This window comes from Diadema antillarum, unplaced genomic scaffold (genome assembly GCF_040938485.1).
Source record: "Diadema antillarum isolate AM-2024a unplaced genomic scaffold, OU_Dant_1.0 seq00002382_RagTag, whole genome shotgun sequence".
NCBI classification, from domain to species: domain Eukaryota; kingdom Metazoa; phylum Echinodermata; class Echinoidea; order Diadematoida; family Diadematidae; genus Diadema; species Diadema antillarum.
This window is the reverse complement of record NW_027272996.1, coordinates 38632-50059: the sequence shown is the minus strand read 5'-3', so window position 1 is coordinate 50059 and position 11428 is coordinate 38632. Positions and strand designations below refer to the sequence as shown.

The following is an 11428-nucleotide window of genomic DNA, read 5'->3' as shown; positions in this document are numbered from 1 at the left end:
TCTTGAGTGCTATTGTACTTTTGTATCCATGCGCATATCTCAAATTATGGAAATTCAAATTGTACCAATATCACAGGATATTTTAACTACCTCATTTCCATTCACTCACAAATTTGAACCAAATCAGTCAGCGTGGACACTGATGTCCACTTTCAGGTCGTTGCTCAAAACAACTCACTCTTCACGAGCAATTGCAGCGTACAGTGCCTGCACAATCTTAAACTGAAGTTGGCTCCATCTAATATTAGTACAATTGTATGCAACGAATCTTTTAAGTGATCAGGAGCCTCATCCCCATCCCCCCAAAAAAATCAAATGTGTACAAATTTTTACCTATGGCAATTAGGCCTAGGTCTAATTTGAATTCACGCTGGTCATGCTCAGTCAAAGAGGCCTTTGGGGCATGGGGCGAGATGCTAAAAATGAGGCCCCCTGTTCACTTCTCATCCATCTCACATCTGACAATCAAGTGACATAGGACCCTACTATAGTCATGACTCATAGATTGTCGTCACACATACACACACACACACACACTCACACAAAATCCACTCTGGTGTGCTAATGTTACGGTCTAAGCGTTAGACCACCATTGGAATAGATATTGGCATATTGCAAATGCATTTTGTAATGTACATTTGTATCATATCATAATATTCATAAAAACACTAGCGTTAGTAACGTTAGATCTATTCATATTTCATTCCCTACTTGTATGGTAAGGGTACCACCTATCGGCAGTGTACCTTGCCATCGGCACCCTGCGTATCATGGCTGTTTGCGTATAGAACGAAAAGGTACGCGCGGGATTAAGTGTCATTAGCTATATAAAAACAATAAAAACGAAGAAACAAAAATCAAACTCAAAAACAAACTAACAAACCAAACTAAACACGTTTTAATTACACATCCACTCAGTAACGACAGCATGGCTGTGAAATTCACGCGTATTATTACCTATGGAGGGGAGGGGGTGCCGATCGCTACTGTCCTCTTTAGTTTTAAGCTGCACAAAGAAAACGCATTGCATGCACTAAAATTGCGCTGTCTTTATTTGTTACAAACTCAAAAAGCTGCATCACTTCGGTGATCCCTCGCATTTATCCCCGAGTTGAATTATCCTTCGGGTTTATGCCAGGTTCAAGTGTTGTGCGTGTGTGTCACACACAAACACACTGCTATAGCTTCTGACCACCCGAGCATTGAGAATTAAGGGTTTCTGGGACGAACACTGCACTAGGGCTTTCTATAGCTCAGTCGGTAGAGCACCGGTCTAGCAATCCGGAGGTCTCGGGTTCGAATCCCGATGGAATCCCATTTTCTTTGCTCACTTTTCCACTAATAATTTTATTTTTAAAACGGAGATTCATGATCAACGAGACGGTCACGACATTCAAAACTGCAGTATTTATGGCATATTTGAGGTAAGAATTAGGCGAATTTGTTTTATATTTTTAGAATAAACAAGCTACAGATCCTTAGGGTGACGATAGGTGGTATAGCCAGGTGCCTGCACCTCGTCAGGGGCCCGAATACCGTCACCCCGCTTAAAATCGTTTTGAGCGCACTGAACAAAAATGTATGCCCGGGACTGTGTTCTGTACGCTTGAAACTTGGCAGGACTACCACAACCAAGCAAATTGTGGTGAAAACCGAACAGTTTTTCGCGAAAATCTGAAATTTTAATAGGGCTATAGGAATACGTGTTATATGTCACCCGCACGCATCTTTTACGTGTATGTCTATGGGAACATCACGGTCACCTGCACACGTCTTTTACGTGCTAAGTCTATGGGAGAGCGGGGTGACGAGTTGCGGGCCCCTTCCTTAGCGCGCAACTTTTTCGCATCGTTCGCCTTTGACGACGATAGCTGCAAATTTTCAATATCGATCAGTGAACTTGTGATTCCATTGGAATTTTCATCATTTTTCCCGTATGTGAGTTGGATTTCAAAGAATTTCAGTGGCGAAATGTGATTCAATTATGGGCAAACATTAACTATGACGAGGTGCGGGTCACCCAAGTATAGGCAGTACATAGTGGCAGGCCAGTGCAGTGGTACCCTCAATCATAGATACTTCAAATTCAGGAGAATGTCTCAGCTGGAGCCTCAGCTCAGTCCACAATAACAAAAAATGAACAGAATGATAATCAATCCATGATTATGAATATGATGCTGCTGGTCTGCCTGTCAGTAAGACTTAAATCTAATCTGACTAATCATGATTCGACATTGTATCAACAGAACAGGATCCATCGATCCAGAGATCGTGAGGATCCCCAGCCATCATAGTAATAGACAGGTCCAGGGCAGAGCAGGGCCAGGGTCTCGTTCTACAAAATTTAGTAATCTAGAGCTCTATATAGACCTCTATACCACTCTTCACGTATCTTTGTACGTTTGTGTTGCACTGGTGCAATTACAATTGCGAGAAAGGCACCCACCTTTGCTTTTAGTCTTCCTCAGCAGGTGAAAAATACATCTGCCTGTTAATAAATTGCCAGGTCACATCAGTCAATCCTAGCCTCCTTCATCACTTCTTTTGCAGCATCTCGGCCGGAGCCATATGTGGCATGCATCAGATGTGTTGTTTGTTTTGTACACTGCTTGAGTTCAGTGGTCGGTTGATACTATAGCGCAAGTTGGCCTTACGTCTTCACGAGCAGTTGGAGTAGCGCGCAGCGGCGGCAAGTTTAGTTCGGTGAGTAGTATTCACAAGTACTTACGTTGGTGGAGTACGCTATGATTATGCGCTATCAATCTCCAAATTCGCTTGCCCTCTAAACATGTCTTCTGGTCCAAATGCTCGTACAAACCAACGTCGCTACACGAAAGCGAAATGTTAATGGCAAATTGCGTAATCGTTGGTAGCGGTCGGACAACTGACATGCACAGCCAGCACAGATGTTAGGCATTCGGACTGAGTGCTCACGGTTAGGTTGTCATGTGCATGCATATGCGTGCCTGTGTGTGTGTAGGACACAGAAAATTCAACACACACGTGTACGGACCAAAACACAGTGCACAGAACATGTGTTTGTGCCTTCTCATGTCAGCTCAGCACAGCTAACACTACACAGCACTGCTATTTAGTGCTAACGTTAGCTGGTAACAACAACCGATTTCCCAAAGAAAGTTCCGATAATTTCAGCCGATACTATAGCATAGTATTAGTAATCGTCAGTGTTTCATCATTTGCATTAACAAAGTTAGGTAGAGACCACGTTCTATTTATTAATTATTAAATTGAAATGGCATCCGAAGGAGATATGGAGGAAGTTATGGAAATTGTCGATCCTGAAAACAGTGATCAAGACGGAGAGGAAATTGGTGGAGACTCCAGTCATAAACAAGAACCAGGACGACGAGGGGAAGGCAGAGTTTACTTGCCCGGTCGTAATGAGATGGAAGAGGATGAGGAGCTAGTGAAAGATGAATCTGCCTATCACATGTATCATCAAGCACAAACAGGTAATGCCTCTTTACCATAGCAGAATTGTCTTCTTCATTTTGATGATTGCAGTGCTTAGACATGTTAGACTTTGTTGAGTTTGAGTAGGTAAAGATTAGACTCTGTCCCTAACAAATAACCACTATAGTATAGAGTTTTAATAGAGGGTCTAAAAATTTTGAAGTTTGAATTATATAGCACACTCACAACACAGCTAGCCCGACCAGATGCTGTTAATATGCGTGCTACTTACAGCGACTGGGCTGTGTATAGTTAACTCACAGCAGATAGTTTTAAACAGTTAAGTAATTGTATAAAGTATGTAAGTTGTATTAAAAACCTAGTGAGTTTGTCCAAAACAAGGTCATCAGCCTTGTGGGGCCTCAAGTCACTCTCCTACAAATGGTCAAGAGGTTTGGTCATATTATTCCGCACGATTGCCTCACAAAGACTGTGATGCAGGGCACTGTAGAAGGTCAGTCCGGGAAACCCGCTCATGAGGACTGCTCCCACGTACGAGGACTGCCCTGCCTCATGAGGACCGCCCCCACGCCTCATGAGGCCCGGGGGGGGGGGGGGGGGGGGGGGGGGGGGGGGGGGAGGGGGGGGGAGGGGGGGAACGCCTCATGATCAGGCCCCCCCATTCACTTCTATTCATCTCACATCTGACGTATAAATTGTCGCAACTTTGCACTGGGATTTTTTGTTACACACACATGTCCACTATCCATGGTGAAAAGAAGAAAAAATCCTGTCCGTTTTTTTTTCAAAAATCGAGTTTTAATCAACCGATGCAGAGCGCCCATCAAAACACAGGCACCAGCGTGTTCGCACAATGCAAGACTGCCACACCTAGCGGCCTGATCCGACTAGTCCTCGTACGCGGGAGCGGTCCTCATGAGCGGGTTTCCCGGAGTGAGGTGGACACTGCCGTGGCCGACAGAGAAAGAGCTGGTTGGACAATGTGAAGGAATGGACAGCTCTACTCTTGTAAGCTAGACCTCCTCACAACATCCCAAGATAGAGCCGGATGGAAACGGTCGACCGCGTACCATTCCTTGTGCGTGCCTCCCCAACGATTGCAGAGGTTGAGGGATAAGTAAGTAAGTAAGTAAATTTTAAGTTGTATTAGTGTAGATTCTATTAATTCATTGCGATTGTATTAGTATTACTTTGTTCACCCTAGGATCACCGTGCCTCAGCTTTGACGTGTTACGAGACAACCTTGGCAAGACGAGACTTACCTATCCCTACACTGCATTCATTGTGGCTGGTAAGAATCGCAGATGTTCCACTTTCTAGCATTCACAGCACAATGAACCTTGTGTACATAATTTGAACTTGGCCTTGGGAGCTATTGAAAAACTAATTTTTGTGGTGAAAGCGTCAACTCTGAAGAGTGTGATGATTTCATGTTTCCTCAAGTTGAGACTTTTACTGTGCAGCCCCCCTCCCCCCAAAAAAAGAGCACATTAGGTCTACATAATTACTGTATTATGCCATATAGTAGATAATTCATTTCCTCTGTTGATTGCGTGTTTTTTGTTTGTTTTTGTTTGTTTTTTATAACATGCACTACTACCACTAGCTGTTGTCTACCATCTCCTTTGTAAGCATCCTTTCTGATCAACTTTAAGACAGGTGTCCCGATTCCTCCAAAGAACAGTGGATGTGTCCCCCTGTATAAAAGAGGGTCAGTTACTTCTTCTTTTGTGTACATGAAAATTTGATGGTGTTGCTCAGTATAGAATATTTGATCTTACTCATCAGGCACACAGGCAGAGAAGGCACATCTGAACCATGTTATAGTCATGAAGATGAGCAACATGAACAGGACGAGCAAACAGTCTGAGGAGGATGAAGATGATGACGATGATGACAGCGATGACGATGAGGACAAGCACCCAGAACTGGAGACCGCAATGATTGATCACCTTGGCTCGGTCAACAGAATACGAGTGAGAATGCCACCAGTAACAAAATACTGTCACAAAAACTAACTTGTATCATCTGAACGGTGCCCGTAGTAATGAGGATGGAAATACACTGTAACAGGAAATTTTTAGAGTACCTTGGTTCCTCTTCCTTTTTACCCAGTGTACAAGCTCGCCTAACGTTGGACTCTTTAGAAGGGTTTGTTTGTAGTTTTGTGAACAAAACTTGAAATAATGTAAGATATGTCCAGGATTATCACCAAGGTTTTTAATACTTTAAAACCATTGATATATGAGTCCACAATATTTATACTTGTATTCAAATATCAATCTGTCATGTTATTGTTCTACATCCTCTTTAGAATGAATCTTAAATCTGCCATACCGCCTCACTGTCTGTGAGATGCAAATATAACCTGCTCATGGTGTTCAGCTCCTCTTTTACGTGATCGATCCATGATGTCTTCCACTTGTTTCCGCAGAGCACAACTATAGCAGACAAACCAGTGGCTGCATCTTGGTCGGACACGGGCAAGGTTCATATCTGGGATCTGAGTGACCCCCTCCAGGCCATTGAGAGTCCCGTTGCCATGGCAAAGTACATGAAGCAGGATTCCCCGAAGCCACTTTACACATTCAGTGGTCATCAAACAGAAGGGTTTGCCCTGGACTGGTCATCCACTGTTCCAGGTAAGAAGACCACAGAGCTACCAAGTCTCACGCATTCTGAGTGAGACTCAAGCATTTAGGGGTCATCTCACGATCTCACGCATGGCACCCATTTTTCTCACGTATTGGACAAAGTCTGCAACTTGGGCCTATGATAATGGGCATAACCCAAAGGATTAAAGTGATAGTTGCAATTGAAGGTACATTTCCTTTTGTTTTTCAAAATAAGTAAAAATAGTCACTTAAGTATGCATCTGATCGCACCATAAGAGCTAAAAATTGAACAAGCTCCCTACCGTGGGAGGGGTAAAAAACCCATCCCACCTTCGCTCGCGCGCACATTCGCGCGCCAAGATGCCGAGTCATGAAAATCTCACTCATAAAAATTTTTTGAACTTGGCATTCCTGAGACCATCTTAAGATGTTGATAATGATGGAGATAGTAATTGTAATACTTGTAATATCACTACTCATGATAATGATTTATGATAAAGATAGTGATAATGGTAACAGTAACAATGGCAATGTTGATTATGATGATCACAAGGAAATATAATGCTCATAATGAATATCAAGTTCTGATCTTTGATATCCCCATGTTCGCCTTTCAATGTAAGCACTGTTCCTCCGAAGAACATTTGTGACCCGCGACAACGGTTTCAGGCAAAAGTCGGGCATTTTGAAAGTTCATTTTTTCACTGAATCACATTGCCCATTTCCTAAGCTTTGCATTGATATAAAACACTTGTATTCTTCGGCACCATAAGTTGGCATGGTAAGCGAAATAAAATGCACTTTTTAAGTTGTTAGCCTGACAAAATTGCGAGAAAACGGGCTTTGAAGATTCACCTCTTACTCAAAGACAATGTCCGAGCGGCGATGTGAGGTGAGAATCACCCATCCGTACGATGGTGCCAATCGATGTGAAGCTCCGCCTCTAGCAACCACATCGCCTTCTGATTGGCTCACTGAGAGCGTCAAATTTCCCGGGCACCCTTCCTAGGAGCTCAGCGTATGGAGCCGAAAAACAATGCGGTTCGATAATTGCACGTCTGGTGTACATGTGTATGGTGCACGCATTACGCAATGGCATCCACACGCCGTGACCATGTGCATGTAACAGGAGCAGGTGGTGAATCCACACATTTACAAATCACGTTTTCATTGTTGTTGATTTGACTTTATCATTGGCGACCCTTTTGAAGGCAGAAAAATGTCAGTGCTGGCAAGGGTCACGCTTCCTGTTTGTTTTGCTTTTACAAGCCGTGCATATGTTGCCTTGTTCGGTGGTGTTGATTATATCAAAACAAACAAACAAACATGTACGACTCGTTAGTTTGGTGCGATCTTGATGTGTAGTATTTGAATATAAGTGGTTACATGTGACCTCTCCTTTCCTCTCATCATCCTTCCCTTGAGTCAGTCTGCTGTCATAATTTTTACTACATGTACAAGTAGACTATTTTTTTTCTTTTCACACGATTATGTCGTGCTACATGATTTTTGTTTCACTTCTGTTGTCGAACATTGCGGTAGAATAGTTTGGATAGAAAGCGAAACGAAGAGCACGCACTACAGAGCCGCCAGAGCGAGCGTATAAACCACTATAGCAAGAACAATGGAGCATGTAATCAAGCACGCGTGGACAAAGCATTCCCAAAATGCTGCAACTGGTGTCTCCGAAAGCCGAATTATGTAAATGTGTGTGACACACCAGCCAATCGCATGCGAGACCCTGCGCCGTAGCAACGCTGGAGATATTGGCGCGGCGTTCGAAAGAAGCTCGAAACTGACGAGTGCGATCCAACATAGGGTGCTTAAAATTCCATTTTCGATAGGAAAAACGTAGTCTTATGCTATGAAGTTTAGTGTAGATGTAAAAAACATACCAAAGATTCAATTTCTGCAAAGAACCCAAATCGACAAAAATAATGGTAAAGATCTTTGTGCCTCGCCTAGGAGGGAATTTGCTCTTGCGACTTTTGCCTGAAACCGTTGTCGCGGGTCACATTTTATAACCAGAGCATTGTCAGGTACCCATTTATGTATAGTGTAAAGAGGAATTTTTTGGAAAGTCACTTTTTCTAAAGTTTGAGTAGCCAATCTGTTTTAATCACTGAAAAATATGAAGAATCATATTATCTTTTTTTTTTCATATTAATGCTAATCCAAATCAGGTATTTTTCATTTCTCTGCTTTCATCCAATTCCTCCTCTGGTAAAATTTCTCAATAAGTTTTTTTTTTTTTTTTTTTTTTTAAATTAAACAAAAACCCCAACAACAATACTTTGCAGGGAATAATTTTCCTTCTCGAAATTGAATAGTAATTTTAGTTGATAGTGATACATTTTGAACAAAATAGTGTACAAGTCTATGCAATGAAATTGCTATGCAAATGATAGTTTGCATAGCAATCATATGAAAATGTATAGCAAACTGCTACGCGATACCAGGAAAATTATTCCCTGCTTTGTTTAACCTAGTGCACACATCAAACATATATTCTTGTCTATTTCACTGTCTTCACAGGAACCTTGTTAACTGGAGACTGCAAGAAGCACATTCACCTCTGGAAGCTGAAGGAAGGTGGAGTGTGGCATGTGGACCAGAGGCCGTACCTGGCCCACACTGACTCTGTAGAGGATGTCCAGTGGTCTCCAAATGAAAAGAATGTGAGTAGCACAGTCAGTGATGTGCTTGATTGTATAGATATAGAATGCCATCATTGGTCGTCATTCTTATGGTTAAGGTCCATTCTTCTTCTTTTTTTTTTGGGGGGGGGGGGGGATGGGGGGGGGGAATGACAGGGGAAACATTGAACTCCTGTTGAACCTAAGATTAAGAACTACATTGAAAAACAATAACTTTGATAGATAAGTGAGTGTACATAAGAACAAATGAACACATATCGTACATACATACTACTTACATACATAGGAGACAGACACATGAATGTGTACATACATAATATACATACACATACATGTATGCTTCATAATTTGTCATCACACATTGCGAGGAGTGTATGACTTGAAAGGAGGTGATAATATTGTGCTCTCGGAGCAGTGCTATACAAAATGTATGTCAATTTGGTGTGAATTCAACATGTGCTGTTCTTTATATACCATTTTTAGCTGAAAGTGTGTTGACATTGACCTGAAGGGCATACACAGGCAAACCAGTGTAGACATTTATAGCATGTAACAAAGGAAAAAAGCTGCAGCAGAACTGGTCCTGTTTTTGCAGTATCACCAGAATCTTACCATACTAAACTCTGATATTCATTGGATATTTCAGTTTGCTAAAAAATGATTGAATGAAAGAAAATAAAGTTGACAAAAGTCTATGCCTATCCTTCAGTGGGCCAGCCATCACTGTGCAGGATCTTGAAGTTTGTTGTAAAAACATGAGATACTCTTGAAATCGCTGTTCTTGCAATCGTTTGATACATCAATCCTCTTTATGCCCTTAGGTTTTCGCATCATGTTCTGTTGACAAGTCCATCCGCATCTGGGATGTGAGGGCACTCCCCTCCAAAGCCTGCATGCTGACAGTGGAACAGGCCCATGAGAGCGATGTTAATGTCATACACTGGAACAGGAACGATCCATTCATTGTCTCTGGGGGTGATGATGGGGTCATCAATGTGTGGGACCTTCGGCAATTCCAGGTACCGAAATTGATATACATATTACATTGTAGCTTAGACATCAGAAAATTAAAAAGAAATCTGAGCATAGACATTGTAAAGCATACAACCAGAGCTGATCATACCTTGAATGTTGGAACTAGTAACTTAAATAATCAGGATACGTCCAATGATATGGTACAACTACTATGTTATGGCAAAATGCATCTGTGGAATTGATTTTTGAGAGTGCAATGTTTGCATGCATCAACTTTTAGAAAATGTGACTCTTTCATGTCGTGTAGATTTTTACTAAAGTCATGTACTAGAGCATACCTACTCCATGATATATCTTCCTGCATATGTCAAAAGCGAATCCTTTGGGGATTATTCCTTGAACATAGTTAAATTTTTGATGTAGTAATCTCTCCATGATATGCTTCTCTGATTGATGAGAGGTTCTTCAATAACTTCATGTTGAATCCATTCTCATGCTATTGTACCTGCTGTCCTTATTCTTGTAGAAAAAAGGGCCCCCTGTGGCCAAATTCAAGCACCACACTGCCCCCATCACGTCGGTGGAGTGGCACCCCACGGACAGCACCGTGTTTGCTGCCTCAGGAGCCGACGACCAGCTCACCCAGTGGGACCTTGCCGTAGAGCCCGATGATGAGGGTCAGGGGTCAAAGGGCGATGATCTGGATGTGCCCCCGCAGCTGCTGTTCATCCACCAGGGCCAATCAGACATCAAAGAGTTACACTGGCATCCGCAGATTCCGGGTGTGGTCATTAGCACAGCGCAAAGTGGTTTCAACATTTTCAGGACTATAAGCGTGTAACCATGTTGGCATGAGCTACACGGTGTGCTACATGGTGTAATATTGATAACCTCTACACATGCAGTGGAGTGCAGGATGAAAATGGAACGATACTAAGGAGTTGAAAACTGGCTAAAGTCACCTGTGTTAAGGACTGCTTGTTGGTCATCAGTTGGCGGAATGATGATTAATAGGTTGATGTCTACTCTGGATGCTTTCATTAGACCTTGCCTTGTTTTAAATCAAACCGTTTCAGGGTATTGAAGACTTCTTACTCCTCAGGTGTCATTCAAGAAGTGTGGGTTCATCCACAACTTGTACTCTCCTAGAGTCTTGCCCCAAGAGGCACAATAGTTTGTGTGATGACCAACCCTGACACAACAGGTCATCACCAGAAAATTTATTGAACTGTTAGTGCAGTGATACTATAGTGGAACAGGAAGATGAATTGTGGTTCTAGTCAGTGCTCTGTTAGTTTTAATCCACACCAGAAGTGCAGTGTCATTTCTAAATTATTGGAATGGGAAAACATCTTACAAAGTATGTGATCTTCATCTCCTCTTCTTCCCTATGTTTCTCACTTGGGTAATCATGAATGAATTAAGGGGGGGGGGTTCACAAAGAATTTAAGTTGATCTTAAATTTTAAGATCAACTTAATATAATGGTAGACTGTGTGCCTTCAATAATATTCTAACTTTCATGTAAGAATGACCATTTTGCAAATTTTTCTTACAGGCATTAATTACCAAAATGAAATTAGATCTGTTAATTTTGATTTGCAATGTGAAGTGGATTCTGAAATTATTAGATAAAATTGAAAAGAGAAACCAGCGGCATACCCTAGTTTTAAGTCGATACTAACTTTTAAGTTTGACTTAAATTCTTCTTGAGACACCCCTTGGTTTCACTGTAAATTACAGTCTG

At 42.0% G+C, this 11428-nt stretch overlaps 1 protein-coding gene across 1 annotated transcript; it reads left to right on the top strand.

Annotated features, from left to right (window-relative positions):
• The first annotated feature begins 3274 nt into the window (after positions 1-3274).
• On the top strand, positions 3275-10891 carry LOC139714687 (glutamate-rich WD repeat-containing protein 1-like). Its single transcript, XM_071626362.1, has 7 exons — positions 3275-3473; positions 4640-4726; positions 5224-5411; positions 5870-6077; positions 8586-8728; positions 9529-9726; positions 10209-10891. The coding sequence occupies exons 1-7, from the start codon at positions 3284-3286 to the stop codon at positions 10521-10523; spliced, it is 1329 nt and encodes a 442-aa protein (XP_071482463.1). The 5' UTR covers positions 3275-3283; the 3' UTR covers positions 10524-10891.
• The last annotated feature ends 537 nt before the right edge of the window (positions 10892-11428 follow it).